The 27428-nt window shown below is 38.0% G+C and overlaps 1 protein-coding gene across 1 annotated transcript in view; it reads right to left on the reverse strand.

The window, feature by feature from the left end:
- dars1 (aspartyl-tRNA synthetase 1) overlaps positions 1-27428 on the reverse strand; it is an 84747-nt gene that overhangs the window by 23274 nt on the left and 34045 nt on the right. The window contains exons 7-10 of the mRNA XM_072579695.1: positions 15849-15951; positions 15264-15341; positions 11938-11997; positions 2282-2393 (exon numbers count right to left, since the gene is read on the reverse strand). Of these exons, the coding sequence (XP_072435796.1) occupies positions 2282-2393; positions 11938-11997; positions 15264-15341; positions 15849-15951 (353 nt within the window). The remainder of the gene's footprint in view (positions 1-2281; positions 2394-11937; positions 11998-15263; positions 15342-15848; positions 15952-27428) is intronic.

Here is a 27428-nt window from a genome sequence, read left to right on the forward strand (position 1 = left end):
CTCACTGGAATGTAGCAGAATGAAAGGCAACTTTCTTGAAACATAGAAGATTTTTTAGGGGACATGACATGGTAGGTATGGAAAGGGCCTATCCGCGTGGAGGAGATAGTCTGAGACCAGACAGCATAATCTCAGACTAAGGGGTAAAACATTTAAAAAAAGAGATGCAGAGGAATTTCCTCTTGCAGAGGGTAGTGAATCTTTGAATCGAGGCTGGGTCACTAAGTACATTCAAGACTGAATAGGCAGATTTTTAATCAATTTAGGGAAATAAAGTATAGGAAAAAGTTAGTAAAGTGGATCAGCAAGATTTCATTGAATGGCACAGCATATTTAATGGCATCTGTTCTTATTTGTTATGGTACAACAATAAAGGTAACTGTAGCAACTGCATCACCTATCATTGCACTTCCCTGTTAAGCATTGTGGAAAAATTATTTAACCATGTTGCCCTTGCCAGACTGTAGAATTGAACAATCTTATTCTGAATCTCAGTGTGGTTTTAGAACTGGAGACTCTGCTACTGATATGATTTTTTTTCAGTGTCACACTTTTGGCAAGCCTGATCTCTCGTAAATATGCTATGTTGATTTTTGGCCTATCAAGGACCATGTGGATGGCAGCTTCCTTCTTTGCACGTCACTGGGGAAGCTCTAGACACCACAGAAAGCCTGCCTGTCATGACAGACTTGAACATGGAACTCTCAGTATAGGAGCTTAGCAAAACTATTGACTTGCTTGCCATGGGCAAAACTCCAATTGTTGATGCAATGTCACCTCAATTTGCCAACCACCTTGCCAATACAAGAACCCCAATTCAGAGGATCTGGACATGCTAATTCCATTAGTATCCAACTACTATTTAGCCAATGATATCTGAACTGGCCAATATCTGGATGGATGACAGCTATATACTCAAAGATGACAGGACTGATGTATGAGGAAGGATTGACTGGGTTAGGATTGTTTTTGCTGGAGTTGAGATGAATAACGGGGGAATTCTCATAGAGACTTATAAAATTCTAACAGGTCTAGACAGGGTAGATGCAGGGAGGATGTTCCTATTGGTAGGTACACCCAGAATCAGGGATCACAGTCTGAGGATTCATGGTGGACCATTTAGGACAGAGATAAAGAGACATTTCTTCACCCAAAGAGTGGTAAGCCCGTGGAATTCATTATCACAGGATGTAGTTGATGCTAAAATATTGAATATATTCAAGAGGTGGCTAGATATAGCACTTGTGGCAAATGGGATCAAAGCTTACGTAGAGAAAGCAGGATTAGGCTATTAAGTTGCATGGTAAAAACAAGGATTGCAGATGCTGGAAACCAGAGTCTAGATTAGAGTGGTGCTGGAAAAGCACAGCAGGTCATTGGATGATTAGCCAAGATCATGATGAAAGCAGGCTTAAAGGGCTGAATGGCCACCTCCTGCTTCTATCCCCTATATTTCTATGACCTTCTGCATGGTGAATTAGCCATGACATCACGAACTGTGTGTCCTCATTTCTTCTACAAGGACACCTTCAATTGAATACGAAGGTGGTGAATATTAACACTGACAATGGGAGACAATCGCTGACAGGTATAACAAAAACAAAAACAGTGACCTTTCTTCAGAAAAGGGTGATGATTCTCTAACTTTGGACGACTGACTGTTTGGAAGTCATTGGAAGAGGGGAGTAGAAATGTTCAGCTGTCCAAGAAAAGGTCCAAAGAGAGACCAACAAACCATGTCAGTCTCTGTCCACTGTCTGCCTCTGTAACAAATCTGGTAGCACCTGTAAAGTTGAGAGACAGGCTTCTAAGCCATACCAGGTGATGCAACCACCAGAAAGCATTCCGCTATCTTAGGAGACTGAGACTGCCACAGATTAATGCATGCATAAGGGGAGCTAAGCATATTAAATATGGTAACGTATGGGCTCAGGAAGTCTGACATTGTTATAGAACTCAAGGATATTTACTTGTATCTTGGGATTATGCTCCAAACTTCCTGAAGAAGGGCTTATGCCCGAAACGTCGATTCTCCTGCTCCTTTGATGCTGCCTGACCTGCTGCGCTTTTCCAGCAACACATTTTTCAGCTCGATTATGCTCCAAACCTGTCAATCCTTCCATAAAAAGCACTTACTTTATCTATACATTATGACAATGTATGGATATGATATCTGCAATTACTATTTATTTGATATAGCAAATTTTACATTTTGCACTATATAGCACATGCTGCTGAGACATTTCTGACCAGATCAAAAAGAAATGAAATGTCCACGTACCTGAGATAATTTTGGGAGTCTGGACTTCAACAAATTCCTTTTTGATTAGTGTTTCCCGGAACAATTGGCATACACCAGCTTGCAATCGAAAGATAGATTGACTTGTCATCGTCTGCAATACAGTCAATAAATTAACTAAATTTGCTGTATGGCTACTGAATTTAATAGTTGCTGCAGATTTTAAAAGTAAATCCTATGATTAGTAATATAAACATTTATTTTCATATACAAGTTAATTTTCCATTGGCCCTCACATAACCACAAAAATATTTTATCGGAAGTTTTACAACGTTAATGAGTGTAATAACTTGTCTATAAGATTACCATCTGATGGGATCTTCAAAATTGGGTGGAGTATATTTTTGAAAACAAAAGTAGCTAATCTAACAGTTTCTGTCCATGTAGGAAATGCAGAATCCATTAAACTACATTAAAAAAATTAAAACCCTTAGCTCCAACTGCAATTGTAATATGAACAAATTAATGTCAATAGAGTTATGCAAACTTGATGATTTAATTTGTTTGAACATTTTTATGTCTTCCATCACATTCAGATGCAAAAACGATCCCCAACCAAGGAGTTAGATTAAGGTTATCAAATGTATTGTATACGGGTGAGAATCTTGTCCACAATGACATTAATACAGCCTGTGGACTCTCTGCTGAAAGTACAGTTAGGTGGAAGCTACAGATCTGCAAGGAGCTGCTCTTCCAATGACAGACCTTTTTTCTCCCACCTCTTAGCAACAATTGAGGGATAGAACAAATTTGTGACTGAAGGAGCAGCGAGAATTGTGAAGGTGGCTGGCTTTCCGAAAAGTTTCATTCTTTCTCTGCACTTAGAATGCTTTAGCCTGTTTTTGCAGGGGATGACACTCTATAATAGGATGGGGGTATCAAAATGACAGAGCCGGGAAGGCACAGAGTCACTGAGTCAGAGATGTATTGCACGGAAACAGACCCTTCGGTCAAACTCGTCCATGCCGACCAGATATCCCAACCCAATCTAGTCCCACTTGCCAGCATCTGACCCATATCCCTCCAAATCCTTTCTATTCTTATACCCATCCAAATGCCTTTTAAATGTTGCAATTGGACTAGCCTCCATCACTTCCTCTGGCAGCCCATTCCACTCACTCTTTGTGCGGAAGAAGTTGCCCCTTAGGTCTCTTTTATATCTTTCCCCTCTCATCCTCAACTTATGCCCTCTAGTTCTGGACTCCCCCACCCCAGGGGAAAGACCTTGTCTATTTACCCTATCCATGCCCCTCATGATTTTATAAACCTCTATGAGGCCCCCCCTCAGCCTCCAATGCTCCAGGGAAAACATACACGCACCCCTTTCCCTACTCATCTTTCTTCTACAAATGTCTAGTCACTCAGTGGGTCAGGATAAGAAGAAATCCCAGACTGAAAGACAACCTGCTTCTGACCCCCATGTTTGTATGAATCCAGTTGAAGTCGGCCTGGGATGCACATTGCAAGAGTTTGGTTACACCATAGTTTGGCCCTGATCCCCCTGCTCCTGCCTTGTTAATCAGGGGTTGGAGCCTAGTTTGTTTCTCTCTCCAGCTCTGTTTCTTGAGAGAATAGACAAGGAAGATCTTATTGGTAGGTTTTGCTGCTCGGCACTTGTAAATGGTGTTGTGTATTATTTACTCATTTTTAAAAATGATCAGCTTGTTACTTTGATATTTAGATTCATGTTCAATGTTGTGTTGTATCTCATCTGTCCAAAATTGGCAAAAGTTAGAAAAAAAACTGAAACGGGCCCCTTGTGCAAGAAGGTTAAACATCACTGCATTAGCTAGATAATTTTATTTTTCTCTCAGTGCCTAGTAGTTCAGTTTGTGACAGCAAAACAGTTTGAGTCAGTCATAGTTTCTTTTCCTATATTCAGACAGAACAAACTTGGCTGCACTCAGTGCCTTCGCAACGTGCCAAAATATTTGACCGGTTTTGTCTTACAGTTACATGATTTAGTGAAAGGTGTCTAAATAAAAAGTATAAATGGCATAAAACATAATATAGTTATATAGTGGTATAAATATGAAAGACTCACATGTCTAATCATTGATAAATAGGGTTAATATGCAGTACTTCCATTTGTAACCACACTAACCCCAATTGTCATTAAGTTAATGAAAACCTATAATTTTACTGTTCAGCACTTCAGCATAACAAATAAACAAAATGAATGCCTTACTGCACACAACATATTTTGGATTATTCCATCCATAACGTCACAGTGTGATCCCATACTTAATCTTAGCTATTTCATTTACAGAATTAACTCTTGATTTTCTTTTTCCAATTCATTTATTTCTGGTAAATAGTAAACTTCAGCTAGACAGGGAGAGATTTGTCCCAAATTAACTGTGTAGAGAAGTCAGCAAACAATACTGGAATCTTCAAATTGGAGATGGATACAGCCAAAATGGATATATTCATTATAAATGAGAAAACACTATTTAAATTAGAGTTCGATAAAAGAGTTAAATTCAAAACGTAAAAAAAGGGAATCATCTTTTAAAACCAGGGTTATCAACACTAAAGAAAACTGTAAATAGTAATATTGTAGTTTGCTGATGACAATGGTCAAAAGCAATTATAAAATAGAATAAGGACATTTTTGGATATTTAAAAGTTAATGAATTACTAAACAGTAGCAGAACTACTCAGTGAGGAGACAGGCAGTATATTTGTGGAGGATGAATTATATTAGAACATATTTATAAGTTGTAATGTAGGTCCACTAGAGAAATATACAGAACAGTGTTAATGATATCATTTCTAAGGAACTGGTTCTCAAAATAAAGTATAACAGGTTGTCGAAATAGCAGCCATGTGCATGTGCTTGGCTGGTGAAGAAAGTTGGAGAGGTTGTGTAAAAATACTCACCACAATGTTACAAAGCTCTTGAAACATGCAAATTATAACCAGAAAATTAATGCTAGCCATCATAATGCCTTTCAAAAAGGAAGAGAAGGATAATCAAGGTGACCATGGACTGTGACAGTGATATATAATGCAAGTTGTGGGCAAATTATTAGATTCATGAATTTGAGATAAAGTTATTCAATAGACTTATGCAGAACACCATGAGAGATTTATTAAGTGCCCCAGATATAGGTGGCAAATTTAATAGAACTATTCTGGAGGAGAGCTTCATTGGATAGATAAAAGGACTGTAGACCATATGGATTTTTGATAAGGTTTTTCACAGAAAGCTCGATATAAAAAATTCCATTACATGATGCAAGAAAAATACAGGCAGAAAGTTGGATAGTAGACCAGAGGTAATAGATGTTGTAAGTGGTATAATTCAACTGCTCTTTCCACTCAAAACCTTCCAACCTCATCCTTAACGAGTGCAAAGAATTAATTTAATTTATTGATAAGACAGAACCTTCTTCACCATCTTGCCACCCATTAAGGTAAACTCAACTCTCTCTCTCTAGACTCAAAACCCCCAATCCTATTTAGTTTCTCAATAATTTCCCTCTGACTTTTCCAAGTTTACCTTGTCCATACATCCTAATTCCTGCATTCCTAATAAACAAATAATCAACCAATGTCATTATTTGTCTTCTATACTAATTAAATAAACTCAATGGTCTGAATGGCTTACTTCTACTCCTATTTTTTAATATTACAAATGGTTTCTTCTCTTCAGGTACTTTCTACTTCCCTTTCAAAATCATTTCAATCTCCTACTACTTCAAAAAATCCAACCCCAACCTCTCTGTCCTTGCTAGCCATGGACCCCAGCTCCAAAGTCCCTTTTTCTCCCTTTTATCCCATGTTGCAATTTACCTCCTGGAATATTCCAATCAGGCTGCTACCCTTCCAACAGCACAAAAGCAGTTTGAACCAAAGTCATGAAAAACTGTCTTAATGATAATGACTATGATCCATTATGCCTTCTCATCTTCTCTACTGCTTTCAGCATGACTAACATATCATCCTTATTTATCCCTCTCATCCACTTTCAATCTACATGTCACAGTCATTTTTTGCTCTCATTCTAATCCAATGCTCATAAGGGCATCATTGCCAGCAATGGATAATCAATCCAGAATTGTCCAAGACTGACCTCCCCGTCATATCATCGACATGCTGTCTTTGGCAGTTAATGGATAAACTTCACAATTTCAGCCATATCTGATAAGCACCTTGATAGCTCCATTGATTCTGTGCAACATTACAGATCCGGCATCTGCAGTCCTCACTTTCTCCAACATTACAGATCATCTGGATCCTATAATTTCCTTCAGGTGAATACTGGGAACACTAAAATTAACTTCTTTGGTTCTGTTACAAATTACATTCCCTTACTACTGATTCTATTGCCTGAACAGATTCAAGATGAATTACACATAAATCTCAGTTGCCATCAAACCTAAATTGACTGTCGACTGAATTGTCACAAAAAATCCTTCTTCCACCTCCACAAGATTACTGCTTGCCTTCCCCTCCACCTCAGTCAACTGTGACGATGCTGCCCCTTTAACAAGAGGTGTTGTAAAGGCAGAGAAACCAATATGTCTGTGGCTACTTTCAATCATGGCAGGGGAGTGGCCAGTTCTTGTTTTTTCTAGTTTGGTTTAGTTTTAGCAGGCAGTTATGAAACTTCTGGTAACAGAGAAGCAGCTATAGTGAAAACAGGCTCCATTCTTCAACAGATGTTTCTTGCCCAATTTCTCTCTGAAATCTCTCCTGCCTATAAGAACCAGAGTTTAAATTTGCCTTTTGCTAAGGGGTGTGTTTATGGGATGTTGAAACTGGAACAGCTTTGTGAATTTCTGGTAGAGTCAGTTGGGTTTTCAAATAAGTTATTCTAAATTCTGTTTTCTTTTGTTTGTGTTTCATCCATAGTGATTAAGTAAATTGTTTTGTTTAAAGCTGAGTGGAATATCACTTTTCATCGGCCTTAAAATAAAGTTAGGGTCTGAGCTACCTTCTTAAAGCATTTTGAGGGGGTCTGCTCTGGTCCATAACACAACATTTTGAAACCCTCAGATTTTGTTCTCATCATCAACATCAATTCCGCTGATCAATCCCCACCTATTGCAATATTCACCTCAATCAACACTCTACTGCACATATTTTACAATGCACCTATTTCCAATGGCCCATCATCCTTCTCCCCCCAATCCACTGAGTCATCAAAGAGGCAGAAGGCATAATTTAAAATGTTTATACTTGCCATTAAACCACCCGGGCCTTTCCCTGTGAGATCACCTAGCTCACCTTCTGAAATTCCCCTTCTAAAATCACTGTTGCTCCAACCCCGCCTTTAAAAGTCTCCTTATGATGTACCAATTCAACAAGTTCTTACCATAATATCCAATCCTATCTTCCTTGACTTAGTATTGATTTTTATTGACACCATTAATAAAATACCCTAATGCATTTCACTATGTTAAAGTAATTTTAAAATAAGAGTCAGTGTTATGATAAATCCTAGTTAATTGAGAGAAATTTTTTCCATTGTGCAGAAAAGGCCAACATGATTTGCTAGAATGTTTACAATTACAGAAGATTTGAGGAGAATTGTGATAGGTTTATTTTCTTTGACTCGAAACTAAACTGGTTATCAATTTAAAATTTGAGTCTTGAGATAAATTTCTGTTTTCAGAATGTTGGAGTTCAGACCACTTTGCAATGATAATTTGCTGTTGTAGAGATCATTACTTTTTTGAAATGATGTGCTGTTAAACATGTAGAACTAAATAAAAAGAGGGCTGAGGGGAAACAAAGCAATAGAATTGTATTTTGGGCTAGTTTAGCAAAGAATTGTCAAAGCACGATAGGCCAAATTATCTCAATAAGTACTTTAACCATGGCTATATTAACTATGCTTCACATTTGGGGAAGCACCTGGTTTCTTCTCCTGCTTATAAACAGCCATTCAGGTGAAGCCAAGTATACCAAGTGATTTCAGCTCATTTACTGTTATGATTTTCTTCACTGATAAAAGGGTGTCATGATTCTAATATTTAGAACAGTGGCAGGTTGTACTGGGAAAAGTTGCTGTTGTGGGGCCAGAGTGCGTCGGAGAATCTAGGCAAATTACAGGAACTAATATCCTTCACAGTCCTACTTAGAAACTCCTTCTTCCCATTAAACAACACATGTCAGATCATAACATTACAAATGTTATTTGATTTGCTTCATAAATGTAGAGTAGGACCCTCGTAGATGAAAAGACTTCTTTATGATTTTACGCTAGCATTGCATGAAAAGTTGCAAGAATCCCAGAGGTCAGGCATGAGCAATTGAAGAAGGACAACAGAGAGTACTGAGGGGAGGGGAAAACCATGACGCTGTTTGAAGAAAATCAGATCTTCGCTCCACCAGTGATCGTGCCAGTATTTATATCCTCAATTTGCATCTCTAAAACAGATAATCCGGTCATTATCTCATTGTCGTGCATCGGATCTTGTCTGCAAATTTATTGCTATGTTTTCCTACACGGCAACACTTCAATGAAAATTAATCAGCTGTAAGATGCTTTGTGACATCCATAACTTGTGAAAGTTATTATATAAATGCACGTTTTTTTCTTGCTTTCCATCTTTCCCATGGGGGCCCTATTTCACACCTGCCTCAATGGGTTCACGTCAAATCACTGTCCATACCCACAATTTCAGAATTCTTGATTCCAGGCACCATAAACCTATTTGGGAATTTTTTGCCTTCAGTAATAGCTGTGAAAACATTCATTCCCAGAGACACAGCTGCTGCTGTGCATGCTGGATACAGAACACTCCGTTACAGCTGCTTTTCTGAACTGCTGCTGCCTTGCACTAATAGAGTCATTGAGATGTACAACACGAAACAGACCCTTCGGTCCAACACATCCATGAGACATCCTAAATTAATCTATTCCCATTTGCCAGCACTTGGCCCATATCCCTCTAAACTCCTCCTAATCATATACCCATCCAGATGCCTTTTAAATGTTGTAATTATACCAGCCTCCACCATTCCTCTAGCAGCTTATCCCATACACGCACTACCCTTTTTGTGACCTTAAACCTATGCCCTCTAGTTTAGTTTTATGTCTAACACTTTTAAGTCATTAACAGACTGTGAGAACTGGCTGTTTGTTTGCTCATAACTTTAAAATGTCATGGGTTTATCGGACCATTTGTATCTGTGCTGACCTAGGATTTTTGGGACTTAGAGAAGATCCAATTTTTGGGAAAGTCCATTTACAAATAATTCACTGCATAGTAAATGTCACAATATTATTCATGTAAAATACTGCTCAACAGAAAATGAATATCAGAAAATTTCAGAATACCGCAATCCAAATTGATAAAATTAAACAAATAATTTTGTCAGTAACCAAACATGTTTGTGCTTCAAGCCAAAAGTATTGTTTTTCGCATTCACTTTAGATGGTAAAATGAGAAATACTGAATATGTCACCTAAAAGTAAAACCATTTTTTTTAAGATTAGATTCCCAGTGTTTTTAAGTAAGAACAAGTAGAGAACACTGATATGAACTTTCTAAACTATCTTAAACTTCCTCACACAATTAATTACTTGTTGGACTGAAGCAGTTGCTCAGCAAGCAAATTCTATGCACCTATTACATCCCACATACAATGGAGTGAAGAAATGCTCAATGTGTTTTCATTTTAGAAGCGTTGGTTTAATTTTGATGTTGGCCAGAAAAATTAGGAAAAAAGTTCCTATGTCACGCCAACTGATCTTTAGCATCCACTTGAACAGAAAGTAGGGATCTTTGTTTAACCCAGCCCAGACAATCACAAAGGCCAATCCCCCGTCTATACAATCCATCTACCAGGCTTGCTGTCAAGGAAAGGCTGCCAGCATTCTCAAAAATCCATCACATCCTGGCAATGTTTTTCTATAACCTCGACCACTGGGGAGAAGGTACAGAAGCCTGAACACAGGCATCAGCCAGTTTCGAAATAGTTTCTACCCTACTATTGTTAGAATACTGAATGGACTCATAAACGCTTAACATTCATCTGTACCTGTGTTTTTGTTTATGCCACTGTTTATCTATTACTTACTTATCTATGCTACTTAACTCTGTGATCTGCCTGTATCGCTCAGAAGTCAAAGCTTTTCACTGTGCCTTGGTACATGTGACAATAAATTCAATTCAAATTCAAATTAACACCTTATATGAAGATAATGCTGAAGCCCTACATATCTACACTGAAGTAGATTCAAATGTACTCTCAAGTCCTTTTAATAGGATACTTAGGCTCAATTTCCTATAGGGAAACTCACTGACAGGAAATGAAACATATTTCTTACTGGCTTTCAATGACTGTTCCAGCCAAATGTTCAAATGTAATGAGGGTGCCTACACTGAGAATCAATTCTAGATAATGGTTAAATCTGTTTGATTTGGATTACTTTTTAAAGGAGCAATTTTGATTGAATAATTTCAAGTTATGGACCTAGAGATGTCTCTGTATTCAATCTCATTACTGTATAGTAAACATTCAAGATTCAAGTGGGCGGCGCGGTGGCACAATGGTTAGCACTGCTGCCTCACAGCGTCAGAGACCCGGGTTCAATTCCTGCCTCAGGCGACTCTCTGTGTGGAGTTTGCACATTCTCCCCGTGTCTGCGTGGGTTTCCTCCGGGTGCTCTGGTTTCCTCCCACATTCCAAAGATGTGCAGGTCAGATGAATTGGCCATGCTAAATTGCCCGTAGTGTTAGGTAAAGGGGTAGATGTATGGGTATGGGTGGGTTGCGCTTCGGCGGGGCGGTGTGGACTTGTTGGGCCGAAGGGCCTGTTTCCACACTGTAAGTAATCTAATCTAATCTAATCTAAATTTATATGAATTGTATACATATAATGTCTGGGAAGAACATAACTGAATCAACAAGCTTGTTCATGCTTTGATTCCATGGATCCTATATTGAATTACAGGAAAAATAAATGAACAGAAATTAAATTCCAGACAGTAAACATTTGAAATCTATACAATATAGTTGCCATTAAATACACAAATTTAAACCATTTAAGGTACAAGGTCTAATAACAAGTTATTTTTCCATGACACTAGTCAACTAATTTGGGAATATTTATATATAAGCATACTATTGAGGTAAGTATCTGCTAAAATTCATTAATGATACCAGTAATAGGACACTAGTTACCAGTTAAGCACACTAGATGGTTTCAGAACTGTCTAGGTAAAATAGGCATGAAGTGAGTCACTTCAGTCAACCCAAATCAACCAAATACACATGCATGAAAAACTGAAGTTATCAACATAACCATCATGGGTGAAGATTGTTAACTTGTGCCATTTTGTGATAGAAGTGAGAAAAGCTCAATTCGGTCATGAACATTTTGTTGCAGAATGAAATTCAAGCTGATGATAAAGAAAAAGCCTAAACAATCAACATTGGTAAATTACACAATTCAACATTAAATATATTAGTGAAGAATATCTACAATTACTGCTGCTGGGTACCACAAAGGATATTAAATCATATACAATTTAGACAAAAGTAAGAGTGTAGATGTTGGAAATCTGAAGAAAGAAAAGAAAATGACAGATGTAATTAGGAGATCTGGAGGGGAAATGACTTAACACTTCAGATCAACCAACAATACATTGTCAGAATGCCATACATTATTTATCTTACCCTTAGGTCAATTATTCGATTATCAAGTCTTGTATCTTGGTTGACAGTAGCCCTTCCTTCCTAAGTAGGAAACAAATATTAAGAATATGAATGAGGGGTTAAATAACGATAGTCATTGCACCTTGACTGCAAATATTTGTACTTGTTACTTATTGATCTATTAAACACATTCTGACCTGACTGCAGAGATTAAGGATTGCAAAGTATTTCTTCATTTTCCTACCCTCCCCAATCCTAGTGCTTGTTCTAACTCAACAAACTAACTAATTAAAAATAAAATGTGAAAAACTGGCTTGTGATAATTTGTCAAATTACATTGGAAGACGCTGACCTAATGGAACCCTTTTAATGGGAACCTTATTCATTAAAATAAATAAGTTATCAGCCTGTTACAATCAGTAAACTCAAATGGTTGTCTGAAGGTGCGTTAAAACATTAACGATTACAGATGAGGAACCACAAGTGGAGGAAGCAGTTACCACTATAAAAACACAATACACTGATAGGTTTTTAAAAATGTACAACTCCAACATAAAGTGCAACTATATACTATTTTTAGCTACTTCTAATGTTGACCTCACAAGACTGTAACCATCTGCTAACAGTTTGATCAAGTTTCCCCCTTTAACCACCTGCATCGTTAGACATGTTGTCCCAAAGGATTTTATTTTTGACTTTTGTAAATCATCATGTCACTTAGCCATCACAGATAGTAGAATTAAGTCTTAACGTCTACCACAGTTTATTTGTTTATGCACAGTATTATTGCTTATTTTTATTACCTAACACAGAAATGTTCTATACTATGTAACAGTCAAAAATAATGATCAAAAATAATTCAAAAAATTACAAATAAAAACAAATCAATTTTTAATTATTGTATTTTGATTAGCAACAATTGATTCCTTCATCAATTCATAATTTTTGGACTTTTTAAATTGCATTTTGATTAGCAGTACTTAATTCATTATTTATTAATTTGCAATTTAAGCATTGCTTGTCAAAATATTTTTACATTAATATGTAACAGTTGACTCTTCAATTGATTTTCATCTATTAAGTTCGCAATGTGAAGCATCATCACATTGAAGTATTCCTGCAATTGTCACTTTAACATCAACAGAAATTTCACAAAATAAAAGCCAACATTTCATTAGATAAGGAATAATGGTCACAAACTATTATGACTTTGCTCACAGCAAATTTAGTGGTGAAATTTATGTTGTTCCAAATGGCCAGTTGTGGATTCCACATATTTTAATTTGGTTCACAAGCATCTACTATTAGAAAACCACAGTTAATAAAATAACTGTTAATCTAGATAAGAACAGGCAGTTAAATCACCAGAGTGCAACCTTCAAATGTGATTATTGCGTTACATAATTTATTGGATGTGGATGGCAAATTTAGATTAAACCATTCATAACTATTGGCTGACATACAATTTTTAGAAATGCTTCTAAAAGAGCGAGTTTGTGGGTTTCCGACAATTCCCCTAAGCCTCACACATAGTTACTTTCATAGATTCATGCGCAATAACAGTTTTTGCTTAAACAATCAACATTTCAATGACTACACAAACGATAGAAAAAGACAACTGCTATAATGTCCATTCAAGCTGATATCCTTACATATATTATTCTAAAATAAAAATTATATTACAGACAAAAGTACATGGTTGAGTGAAATATATTGTGGGAAGTACTTTCTTCTATTGTAATTTATTTGCAAATTATCAAGGATCTCTGATCCATTTAGGAGGAATTATAGTTCACATTTTCACAGGCTGCAACAAGAAGATTTTACATTTTAGGTAGAGTTGGAATCTGATACACATTCAGCTGATTTGATCCATGGGCTCAGGTTGAGATTTCGTGCTACAAAAGGTTGAGGGATACGGAGAAAATCAAAATCATTCCATCACAAGATATCCAATTAAGTTCCTAATTTAGTTGCACTTCTGTATTGCTAATATACTAGGTTCAGAATATATATGTACTTCCACTATTCCACTGGTCTACTAGCGGACCCCAACCAATCCCATCTCAGGATCTGTACTAGATGTGACATGTTGTATTCCTGCAAATGGGTAAAAAAAAAACAGAATGGAATGCTTCTCCTTTCAGGTCATTTGGAACAAGATCAAACTTTACTTGAAGTAAACACTGCCAATACTGGGGATGGTTCTTAGACTGACTATTATTAGAAATGCAACCATTGTTTCTATAAGGGTACAAAACACATCAAGTCTTTCATATATGTAGAAATAACTACATGATACTTTAAATACAATGGAATTATAAAATAAAACCTAGGCTGTCTCTCTAAATGTTTAGAGAAGGATTATCCACATAAAAGCAGTTTGCTGCTCATGTAAGGTTTCATCAAGAGACATTTCTGTAATTTCTAACATTCTTAATTCAAACACAAATTATGGCCAAATTTTTTTCTGTCCATTCAGCACTATATCTGAAACAGTAATGCTGCAGATACCAAAACATAATGCAAATAAATTTTACTGCACTTATTTAGATTATCTATAATGAATTTATCAATTGTTAGTCTACTAAGCAAAAGTATATGCTTTCGAGATTTGAACTTATAAAACTAAAACTGCAATATGATGTTGAGCCAATACGTCAGCACAATTTCAGATTTTCCAGACAATACAACAGAATCAGTTCCAATTAGGGAAAGGCTCAGTGGAAGTCAAATCTGAGCCTAAGTTTATTCATAGGAAAAACCAGACTCATGATTAAGAGTGCCACAAAACTCTTGTGGCATTAATGACCAATCGACTGATCATGGATATGAATGGAATTAAATAGAAAAACACCTGAAAATTAAGTCAGTAAACAGTCATCTGTCAAGAGAAAGCAATGGCAACATGTCCATCCATAATCTGACATCAGTAACACTTTTACATCTATTTATTAGAGATTCATTTGTATAGGTGTTTACTTCATTTAGGCGAAAGTGGGTACTGCAGATACTGGCGATTAGAGTCAAGATTAGAGTAGAACAGGTGAGGCAGCATTCGAGGAGCAGGAAAATTGACGTTTGGGGCAAAAACCCTTCATCAGCCCTTCATTTGTTTAATCAAATATGCCCTCTGTACAGGTTAATTGAGATCAAATATATTTGGAAGTGATAATCGACTGCTTATAGAAATCATGAGGGGGGGGGGGTGGTTTAACCTGATAGCATCCAAATAAGGAAAGAAATAAAAATAATTAAGCTTGGACAATTACACAAAAGTCAGGGTGTGCAAAAGTAGTAAAATATAGCACTGAAATGCTCAATGAAATTTGGATTATGTTATTTACCTCATCACCTGCTTCAGGACGCATTGCATCCTCGAGCTGCAAAGGCAGCCGTGGTTCAGCTGCACTGATAACATAGATCTGAAAACAAATGACAGCATAAATAGTAAGATAGTAACAACATAACAACAGAAAGTACAGAAATATCTTTAAGGACACGGTTTACATCTAAAAAAGTTTCCTCACATACTGAAACTGATTTTGCATAATAAATATGTATATTAGCCTCTAACTGAATATTGCTGAATGCAAATTACTTAGTGCTGAACAATGCTAAGGTTTAAAAGAAAGCACAGAAAATAAAACTGAGAACGTTGGCTTTATGTGAAGCATGCTAGCCAGAAGTTGAGTTAAAATCTCATATGTATAAAACATAAGAGGCAGAGAAATATAATGTAGTAATTCAGGGTTTCATGGCAACCAACTTGCAAAAGGTCCTGTTTATGCACAGCTAAAAGTCAAAGTTGAAATGGTACGCTCCAAAAATGCGAATTTATTTTACTCCTTTAGGGATATGTAGCTGAATGGAATTGTTAGATTTTATTCTACTTTCAGCGCATATTTTCCAACTTAAACACACAGACTTACTCTTTCGATGTGGAGTTCAACATCTTGTTGGGAACAGCTCTCTATCTTTTGCTCCACCTTCCTCACTATACCTTCCACGTCCACTATACTCTCTTTACTGATGCTACGTAAAAAAAAAGTTAGCATTTATGATCCATTATTCCACACCATGTATCTAAGTATAACCTTACTGTGCAATAGCAAAACATTTAAGTTAATTTCGATGAGGCACAACACATGCCACAAGAAATCTAACAATATGGTTCAAATCTTTCTGTCATTTATGGTGTGCTCAACCTGTGGAAAGGCACTGATTGAACTGCTCCACTTGTACCAGCTCTTACAAAACTGGATCTTATTTCCTGGGCTTTCTGAAAATGTTGGAGCTTATTACGTTGTTTACAAATACTAATGGCATAATACATGCACACAGAAGAGTTAGTTATGTTTCCAAATAAAAAGCTTTTCTTTTGTATTATCAAAATGCTGACTTCCACTTTCTCAGGTTTGTTTTGTTTAGATTTCAATAGTTTTTACCTTGCTGATATAATTTCAGATGTGTCTTGTTCAACTATGCATTTCTGAATCGGAATTACAAGATCACATTTGCACTGCACCTGAAACGTTAAGTTCAAAATCTGAACTCCTTTGGGCTTTATTGTCTGTTGTGATCCAATGAGATTACTGGATTTACTCTGAATTTATTTATCAGTGTCACAGTGCAGTGAAATAGATACATCGAGTGCATCCTTAGAATGGTCAAGGCAAAAATGCAAATTCCATCATGGCAATTGAAATAATCTAAAACAATCAACAACATTCTAAACGTAGTCAATTTGTCCCATCTCCCAAGGTTAACAGATTCCTAAAGAAAATATATCCAAATATTAATCAGTTTTAGCTTGGATCATATCCCATTGTGCACCGAATTCCAATGAAACTTTTGAGATATACTGCTTAGTCATAGAGTCATAGAGATGTACAGCATGGAAATAGACCCTTCGGTCCAACCCGTCCACGCTGATCAGATATCCCAACCCAATCTAGTCCCACCTGACAGCACCCGCCCCATATCCCTGCAAACCTTTCCTATTCATATACCCATCCAAATGCCTTTTAAATGTTGTAATTTTACTAGCCTCCACCACTTTCTCTGGCAGCTCGAGTTGCCCCTTAGGTCTCTTTTATATCTTTCCCCTCTCACCCTAAACCTATGCCCTCTAGTTTTGGATAAGAAGGAGACCAGAACTGCACACAATACTTCAAAAGTGGCCTAACCAACGTCCTGTACATTCGCATCATGACCTCCCAACTCCTATACTCAATGCTCTGACCAATGAAGGAAAGCATTCTAAACACCTTCTTTACTATCCTATCTATCTACCTGTGACTTCACTTTCAAGGAGTTATGAACCTGCACTCCAAGATCTCTTTGTTCAGCAACACACCCTAGGATCTTACCAGTAAGTGTATAAAGTCTGCTAAGATTTGCTGTCCCAAAATGCATTTATCTGAATTAAACTCCATCTGCCACTTCTCAGCCCATTGGCCCATCTGAACAATATCCTGCTGTAATCTGAGATAACCTTCTTTACTGATCCACTACACCTCCAATTTTGGTGTCATCTGCAAACTTACTAACTGTACCTCTTATGCTCACATCCAAATCATTTATATAAATGACAAAAAGTTGTGGACCCAGCACCGATCCTGGTGGCACTCCACTGGTCACAGGCCTCCAGTCTGAAAATCAACCCTCCACCACCACCCTCTGTCTTCTACCTTTGAGCCAGTTCTGTATCCAAATGGCTAGTTCTTCCTGTATTCCATGAGATCTAACCTTGCTCACCAGTCTCCCACGGGGAACCTTGTCGAACGCCTTACTGAAATAATATGGATTATGTCCACCACTTTGCCCTCATCAATCCTCTTTGTTACTTTTTTCAAAAAACTCAATCAAGTGAGACATAATTTCCCACGCGGAAAGCCAATGTTGTTGACTATCCCTAATCAGTCCTAGCCTTTCCAAATACGTGCAAAACGTGTCCCTCTAAAAACTTGCCCACCACCAACATCAGGCTCACCGGTCTATAGTTTTCTGGCTTGTCCTTACTACCTTTCTTGAATAATGGTACCACGTTAGTCAAACTCCAGTCTTCTGGCACCTCACCTGTGACTATTGATGATACAAATATCTCAGCTAGAGGCCCAGCATTCACCTCCCCAGCTTCCCACAGAATTCTAGGTTACACATGATCTGGTCCTGGGGATTTATCCACCTTTATGCATTTCAAGACATCCAGCACTTCCTATTCTGTAATAAAGATATTTTTCAAGATGTCACCATCTATTTCCCCACACTCTATATTTTCCACATCCTTATCCACAGTAAACACTGATGCAAAATACTCAATTAGTATTATCCCCATTTCCTGCGGCTCTATGCAAAGGCTGCCTAGTTACCCTTTTGTCTTTAATGTATTTGTAAAAACCCTTTGGATTCTCTTTAACCATATTTGCAAAAGCTATCTCATGTCCTCTTTTGCCCTCCTGATTTCCCCCTTAAGTATACTTTTCCTGCCTCACTGAATAAATTTAACTACATTTGAGAAAAAAAATACCATGTGCTAATAACCATCTTTCGGGACAAGAAGGAATTTCTTTTCTCATACAGTAGTGAATCAAGAATACGGAAGTCTTGCCCACATGTGCTATTCAGGTTGGGTTGTTAAGTATATTCAAGGCTGAGATAGAGAGATTTTTAATCAATAACAGAATCAAGGATTGTGATGGTAAGGGTGGAAAGTGGAATTCAAGATTATCAGTTCAGTCATGAATAGTGGAATAGATTTGATGGACTGAATGATCTATTTCTGTGCCCATGCCTTATGGTATCCTCAAGAAAACATTTCTGTCCATCTGTCTTAAAAGTCATGTTCGCTATTTTTATTCCAAACAAAAACATAACCATATCTGTTACAATAAGATCACCTTTCATTCTTCTTGGGTACTCTCTTGATTATAATATCATCAGGTTCCATTTAAAAAGACAAAAAAACCAAGAACTTTATGTTGAATTTGGAACAGTTTAACATCATTTGCCACACTTTTCTGCCTTTGGCTATTTACCCTAAGGTAAATAAATATTACTATTAAGCAAAATATTGTGGTCTGACCTATTTGCTGACATTTAAATTGGACAGGAAACAGTGAGCTACTCAAATGAATGTATAATAGTATTAAGGCAAAAGGAAAATTTCAAGTTCTATAGGATGTGACTTCTTTCACGTTGTGCATAATGTAACAAATTTCAGGTCATGGAGACGTTGGCACACTAACGGACTGTCTTTTTAATTACGAAGTTGAAGTTATTGGGAGGAGACACAAATTATAACAATCTGAATTATCACATAGAAACTGTGCACTTTGCAGATGGTGCCCAGTAAAACTAAATTAAACTTAAAACCAGGCACCATTAATTGCCAGGTGTTTGATTTCTACCTTATTGAAAATGGCTTCTAAGCACACAGAACATTGTGACTAAAATCTGTGCATGCTTCAATTACTATTCAGAAATCACACACATTTAGAAAATAAACTAACAAAATTTTAAACTTGATGTTGCCCCAGCTCTGTGATTACACTCTGTCTTCCCATTCTTTTTATGACCACTGAGGAGAACAATTATTACTGATGTGCTATTTTCCTTCGAGAGAAACATGCTAAAATGATTCCTAGGAACAGATAAAGTTTTTACAATTAGAAAACACTGATTTTCTTTACATCTGACATACACACTAAATTGGAAAATAGGGGAAGCAAGGAAAAGCTTACAAACCGAGAACACAAGCTGGCTACATTCATGGCTGAGATATGGATTTATAATTAAAATTTGCTTCATTTACTGACAGGAACCAATTAAATTACAGTATTACAAATGTTCTATTGCTTTAACAGTGCCACTGGTGCAAGTACACTCATGTAGCTGCAAAACAGAGTAGTTTTAAGTAAAACATAACTGATCCTATTTCAGTTGATTTCGCAGTAAAGGCTGAAGGTAGCAACCTTCATTTGTGCTTGCCTATTAAAAAAAATATAGCTTTTGATTATCCACGGACAATGAATAGATCAAATACGAGCTTTGTCCATGTACAATTTTGTTTCTTATAAAAAAAATCAAAGAGTTTCACCAATTCACAATATGTTTTAGCAGAATACATGCTTATAAGAAAATGAAACTAGCCATTAAATGATATGATCACAGGTGATGACAATACTGGATCCAAAAATAAAACCTGACTTGATAGCCCATACACAGCAAACTTGGTTTAACAGGCACCTGATGAACCAGCACTCTTGATAAACTGGGAAAAATTAAATACCTGAAATCCCCAATGTTTAGTATATTATTGCGATCGCCGAGTAGCCAGTTGATGATGCCAGTGAGAGAAGGCTCTCTGCTGATTCGTTTTATTTAAGGCAAAGTTACATTGTTATTTTGGTGATTTCTGCTGTAAATAAGGATGTTGCCATGTTTGGAGGATTTGAGCTACAGGGAGAGGTTGAATAGGCTGGGGCAGTTTTCCTGGAGCGTCGGAGGCTGAGGGGTTACCTTACAGAGGTTTATAAAATCATGAGGGGCATGGATAGGACAAATAGACAAAATCTTTTCCCTGGGGTGGGGGAGTCCAGAACTAGATGGCATAGGTTTAGGGTGAGAAGGGAAGATATAGAAGAGACCTAAGGGGCAATTTTTTCACACAGAGGGTGGTACGTGTATGGAATGAGCTGCCAGAGTAAGCGGTGGAGGCTAGTACAATTGCAATATTTAAAAGGCATTTGGATGAGTATATGAATAAGAAGGGTTTGGAGGGATATGGGCCAGATGCTAGTAGGTAGGACTAGATTGGGTTGAGATATCTGGTCGGCATGGTCGAGTTGGATCAAAGGGTCTGTTCTCGTGCTGTACAACTCTTTGACTCTAAAGTAGAACAGCAGTGTGTATATCCCTGCATTATGTTTCTATTAATTATTGTGTGTTCTTATAGTGGTAATGTGGACCTCTTGAAAAACCAGAATACTTGATTAACTGCCACACTCCTGGTCCCATAGGGGTCAGTCAATAATAACTTTGCTGTATTTAATTTTTAAATGGGTAACGTGGTGGTCATTCACTGAAACATATTTAAGAGATGGCAACTGATTTTAAACAAAAAAACACAACTTTGTTACACAAAAGAAAAACAAGTCAGATGATATAGATGTAGAAGATGGTCTAGAAATAAAAACTTAACATAAACACTAAAACAACATTTCAACCTGTTAAGTCACAGCACCCAATTCAAAAACTCAATCCCACCAGAAAGTAAATTCTGCCCATCTAAACTCTGAGGTTCTAGAAACATAGAAGACAGAAATAGGAGGCCATTCAGCCTGATGAGCCTGCTCTGCCATTCATCTTGACCACGATTAATCGTCTAACTCAATAGCCTAATTATGCTTTCCCCCCATAACCTTTTAACCCATTCGTCCCAAGTGCTATATCTCGCCACCTCTTGAAAACATTCAATGTTTTGGCATCAACTACCTCCTGTGGTAATGAATTCCACAGGCTCACCACTCTTTGGGTGAAGAAATGTCTCCTTATATCTGTCTTGAATGGTCCAGTCCGAATGCTCAGACTGGTTCTGGACGCACCTACTATTGGGAACATCCTCCCTGCATCTATCCTGTCTAGTCCTGTTAGAATTTTGCAAGTCTCTATGGGATCCCCCCTGACTCCTCTGAACTCCAGCGAAAACAATCCGTCTCTAGTCAATCTCTCCTCATTCGTCAAACTAGCAACCCCTGAAATCAGTCTGGTAAACGTTCACTGCACACTCTCAAGAGCAAGAGCATTCCTCCTCAGAAAGGAAGACCAAGACTGCACACAAGCTTCTAGGTGCAGCCTCACTAACACCCTATATTACTGCAGCAACACATCCCTACTCCTGCACTTGAAACCTCTCACGAGAACAGAACCCTGTGGCACTCCATTAGTTACTACCTGCCAATTTGAAAAGGACCCATTAATTCCTCCTATTTCTTTCCTCTCTGCCAACCAGTTTTTTGTCTATCTCAATATACACCCCTCAATCCCATGATCTTGAATCTTACACAATAATCTCTTATGCGGGACTTTGTCAAACACTTTCTGAAAGTCCAAAAATACCACATTGATTGGCTTCCCTTCGTCAATTCTACTAGTTATACCTTCATAAGATTCCAATAGATTTGTCAAGCATGATTTCCCCTCCATAAATCCATTCTGACTTTGTCTGATCCTGCCACTGCTTTCTAAATGCTCTCTAAATGCTCCGCTTTAAAGTCTTTGATAATGGATTCAAGAATTTTGCCAGTACAGATGTTAGGCTTATTGGTCTATAATTTTCTATAATGGACATGATAGACATCTAGAAGGACAGTCCTTCCTTAGATGGTGTGGGAATTGAACCCATGCTGCTCTTCATTACAAATCAGCCGTCCAGCCAACTGGGCTAACCAACCCTATAGTATAAACATCCTATCCATTAACACTACACAGACCAGGTAGGAGTCTGCTCTGCCATTCAATGAGATTCTGGCTGATCTGATCACCCTGAACTCCACTTTCCTGCCTTTTCCCTGAAACACTTGATTTCCTTACTGATTAGAAAATCAGTCTATCCCAGCTTTGAATATACTTAATGAGCCAGCCTGAGCAGCCCTCTGTGGTAAAGATTCAGGTGGCTCAAGTCACAAGCTTTCATAAGCAAATTATGGATCTGGGTCACTGTTCCAGAATGACATTCTGATATTTGAAGAAACCCTCACAGATCTGATTAAAATCTCTCTGTCTCCATTTGAAAATTCAACTTCCAAAAATAACAAGTATATATAACTTTCATCACACCTCCCCACCAAAGAAAGAAAAGGTATGAAGAAATGTATCTATTTTCTATCAAATAGTTCTTTTAGCACGACTTTTATGTTAACAGTAGCAATATACTAAACACAATAATTTTCACAAAAAACCAGATACACAAGTACATTTTGATCACAGCATTTGGTATCTTTCAGATTTGCTTTTGACAACATCCACTATTACATTGTTCTTGCCTGTCACACAAATGATTTTTAAACGGTGTGGCTGCAATATTAAACATTAACAAAACATTCCAAGTTCTTGTCCCAAAATGTCTCCAAAAAAATTAACAAACTTCAGAGATCTCTTCCGAGTTATTGGATTTGTAAATTATGAATTGATGTAAAGCTAACTAAAGGCTCAACTGGTCTTTCTCCAGTAATGAGTATTCCTGTTGACAAGAATGCAGTTTAAGCAACTCCATAATATCCAATCTGGTTACTGGAAGATCAACTCTTCAATTTCTAATTCATATTTGTTCTCCATTTGTACTGATATTTTTATTTTACTTCTGATTTATTTTGTTTTACTAAGCACGTTTTTCCTATCATAATTGCCATATCTCTTAAACATGACACCGCCACCGCCACCCCCCCCCCCCCCTCTCATTTTCCACCGGCCTGGAGTACTTGCTACATAATTTAGTCACTGAGTTTCATTTTGATTTAACAATGTCCAATGAACCTTGATGATAATGGTTCGCAATTATCACCAATAACAACAAAATTTTAAGCTTTGGCCTTTCTCCTGCTCCAGTTTAATTGTTTGTTAAGCTTAGTTGAAACATGTTTTAGCCAACTCTCACAATTTCTGAAACATCAGCTGTAAATGTGATCACTGAGCTTTGGTTCTTAAATTTATCCTTAGTTTATTTAACGTGCTTCCTCACCTCATGTCCATATATCAGTTCAAGAGGACTGAATCTGGTGGACCCATTAAGAAAATCACTAATAATAAACATCAATGAGAGTACTTCTTTATGCCAATCTTTAGTCTGCTCCTGACAATAAGCTCTAATCATGGCCTTTAAACTCTGATTCAATGTTTCCCTTGGTCCTTGAGGACAAAAGTGAGTTTAATGAAGAAAATAACATGATAGATGCTAACACAGCACTTTTGCATCATACTTATTATAAACATTGTCAAAAACTTAAGTATTGGAAATGATGCACATCCATTCCTCCATATTACAGTTTATTAAGTCTTGCCTATCATGCATTTCTCCTCATCACTGCAGTTATAGAGTTGCTTGGCATTAGAGAATCTGTCCGTTTCTGAAAAGACAGATGTTGCTGAAGCTTTTCATCTTGCAGTCAACAAGACAAGCATTTGAATGCCAAATTTCAAAATATTACAAGAATAATTTATTGGCAAGGCCCCAGGTCATTGAGTCATTAAGATGTACAGCATGCCAACACATCCTTCGGTAAAACTCGTTCATGATGACCAGATATCTCAACTCAATCTAGTGCCACCTGCCAGCACCTGGCTCATATCCTTGCAATCCTTTTCAATTCATATACCAACCCTTTTAAATGTTGCAACTGTACCAGCCTCCACCATTTCCTCTGGCAGCTCATTCCATACATGTACCACCATCTGCATGAAAAAGTTGCCTCTTAGGTCCCTTTCATATCTTTCCCCTCTCACCCTAAACCTATGCCCTCTAGTTCTGGACTCCCCAGGGAAAAGACTTTGTCTGTTTATCCTATCCATACCCCTCATGATTTTATAAACCTCTATAAGGTCACCCCTCAGCCTCTGATGCTCCAGGGAAAACAACCCCAGCCTATTCAACCTCTCCCTGTAGCTCAAACCCTCCAATCCTGGCAACATCCTTGTAAATCTTTTCTGAACCCTTTCAAGTTTCATAACATCTTTCTGATCAGAAAGAGACCAGAATTGCACGCAATATTCCAACAGTGGCCTAACCAATGTCCTGTACAGTCGCAGCATGACCTCCCAACTCCTGTATTCAATACTCTGACCAATAAAAGAAAGCATACTAAACGCCTTCTTCACTATCCTATCTAACTGTGATTCCACTTTCAAGGAGCTATGAACCTGCACTCCAAGGTCTCTGTGATCAGCAACACTCCCTCGGACCTTACCATTAAGTGTATAAGTCCTGCTAAGATTTGCAACCCCAAAATGCAGCACCTTGCATTTATCTAAATTAAACTCCACCTGCCATTTCTTAGTCCATTGGCCCATCTGATCAAGATCCTGTTGTAATCTGAGGTAACCTTCTTTACTGCCCACTACACCTCCAATTTTGGTGTCATCTGCAAACTTACTAACTATAACTCTTATGCTTGCATCCAAATCATTTATATAAATGACAAAAAGTAGTGGACCTAGCACCGATCCTTGTGGCATTCCACTGGTTACAGGCCTCCAGTCTGAAAAACAACCCTCTACCACCACCCTCTGTCTTCTACCTTTGAGGCAGTTCTGTATCCAAACAGCTAGTTGTCCCTGTATTCCATAATGCCATGTTGACTATCCCTAATCAGTCCTTGCCTTTCCAAATACATGTACATCCTGTCCCTCAGGATTCCCTCCAACGACTTGCTCACCACCAACATCAGGCTCACTCGTCTATAGTTCTCTTGTTTGTCCTTACCACCCTTCTTAAACAGTGGCACCATGTTAACCAACCTCCAGTCTTCCGGTACCTCACCTGCGACTATCGATAATACAAATATCTCAGTAAGAGGCTAGGCAGTCACTTCTCTAGCTTCCCACAGAGTTATAGGGTTCACCTGATCAGGTCCTGAGGATTTATCCACTGTTATGTGTTTCAAGACATCCAGCACTTCTTCCTCTGTAATATGTCTCCTCTTCAAGATGTCTCCATCTGTTTCCCCACATTCTACATCTTCCATGTCCTTTTCCACAGTAAATACTGATTCAAAATACTCATTCTAATATCTTCCCCATCTCCTGCCGCTTCTCACAAAGGCTGCCTTGCTGATCTTTGAGTGACCCTATTCTCTCTCTGGTTACCCTTTTGTCCTTAATGTATTTGTCAAAACCCTTTGGATTCTCTTTAACTCTGTTTGCCAAAGCCATCTCATGTCCCTTTTTTGCCCTCCTGATTTCTCTCTTAAGTATACCCGTACTGCCTTTATACTCTTCTTATGATTCACTCGATCTATCCTGTCTATACCTGACATATGCTTCCTTCTTTTTCTTAACCAAACCCTCAATTTCTTTAGTCATCTAGCATTCCCTATACCTACCAGCCTTTCCTTTCACCCTAACAGGAATATAGTTTCTCTGGACTCTTGTTCTCTCATTCCTGAAGGCGTTCCATTTGCAGCTGTCCCTTTACCTGTGAACATCTGTGTCCAATCAGCTTTTGAAAGTCCTTGCCTAATACCATCAAAATTGGCCTTCCACCAATTTACAACTTCAATTTTTAGATCTGGTCTATCCTTTTCCATCACTGTTTTAAAACTAATAGAATTATGGTTGCTGGCCCCAAAGTGCTTCCCCACTGAATCCTCAGTCACCTGCCCTCTTTATTTCCCAAGAGTTGGTCAAGTTTTGTATATTCTCTATTAGGTACATCCACAAACTGAATCAGAAAATTTTCTTGTACACACTTAACAAATTCCTCTCCATCTAAACCCTTAACATGATGGCAGTCCCAGTCTATGTTTGGAAAGTAAACATCCCCTACCAGAACCACCGTATTATTCTTACAGATAGCTGAGGTCTCCTTACAAATTTGTTTCTCAATTTCCCAATAAGGTCATCATCCTTTTCTTATTTCTCAGTTCTACCCAAATAACTCCCTTGGATGTATTTCCGGGAATATCCTCCCTCAGTACAGCTGTAATGCTATCGCTTATCAAAAACGCCACTCCCCACCCTCTCTTGCCTCCCTTTCTGTCCTTCCTGTAGCATCTGTATCCTGGAACATTAAGCTGCCAGTCCTGCCCATCCCTGAACCATGTTTCTGTAATTACTATGATATCCCGGTCCCATGTTCCTAATCATGCCCTGAGTTCATCTGCCTTCCCTCTTAGGCCTCTTGCATTGAAATAAATGCAGTTTAATTTATCAGTCCTACCTTATTCTCTGCTTTGTCCCTGCCCGTTTGACTTGCCTTTGTTCTCAACTGTACTTGTCTCAGATTGAAATATTTCCTCACTATCTCCATGGGTCCCACCCCCCCACCTTACTTGTTTAAATCCTCCCGAGCAACTCTAGCAAATCCCTCTGCCAGTATATTAGTCTCCTTCCAATTTACATGCAATCCACCCTTCTTGTGCAGGTCACTTCTACCCTAAAACAGCTTCCAATGATCTAAATATGTGAATCCTTCTCCCATACACCAGCTCTTCAGCCATGCATTCATCTGCTCTATCCTCCTATTCCTGCCCTCACTAGCTCATAGCACCGGGAGTAATCCAGATATTACTACTCTCGAAGACTTCCTTTTTAAATTCCTGCCCAACTCTCTGTAATCTCCCTTCAGAATTTTCCCTTCCTATATTGTTGGTTCCAACGTGTACAATGACCTCCTGCTGGCCCCTCTCCCCCTTCGGAACATTCTGCGCCCTCTCCGAGACATCATTGATCCTGGCACCAGGAAAGCAACACGCCATTCTGATTTTTCGCTGCTGGCCACAGAAACTTCTGTAAGT

The sequence above is a fragment of the Chiloscyllium punctatum genome, chromosome 10 (genome assembly GCF_047496795.1).
Source record: "Chiloscyllium punctatum isolate Juve2018m chromosome 10, sChiPun1.3, whole genome shotgun sequence".
In the NCBI taxonomy this organism is placed as follows: Eukaryota; Metazoa; Chordata; class Chondrichthyes; order Orectolobiformes; family Hemiscylliidae; genus Chiloscyllium; species Chiloscyllium punctatum.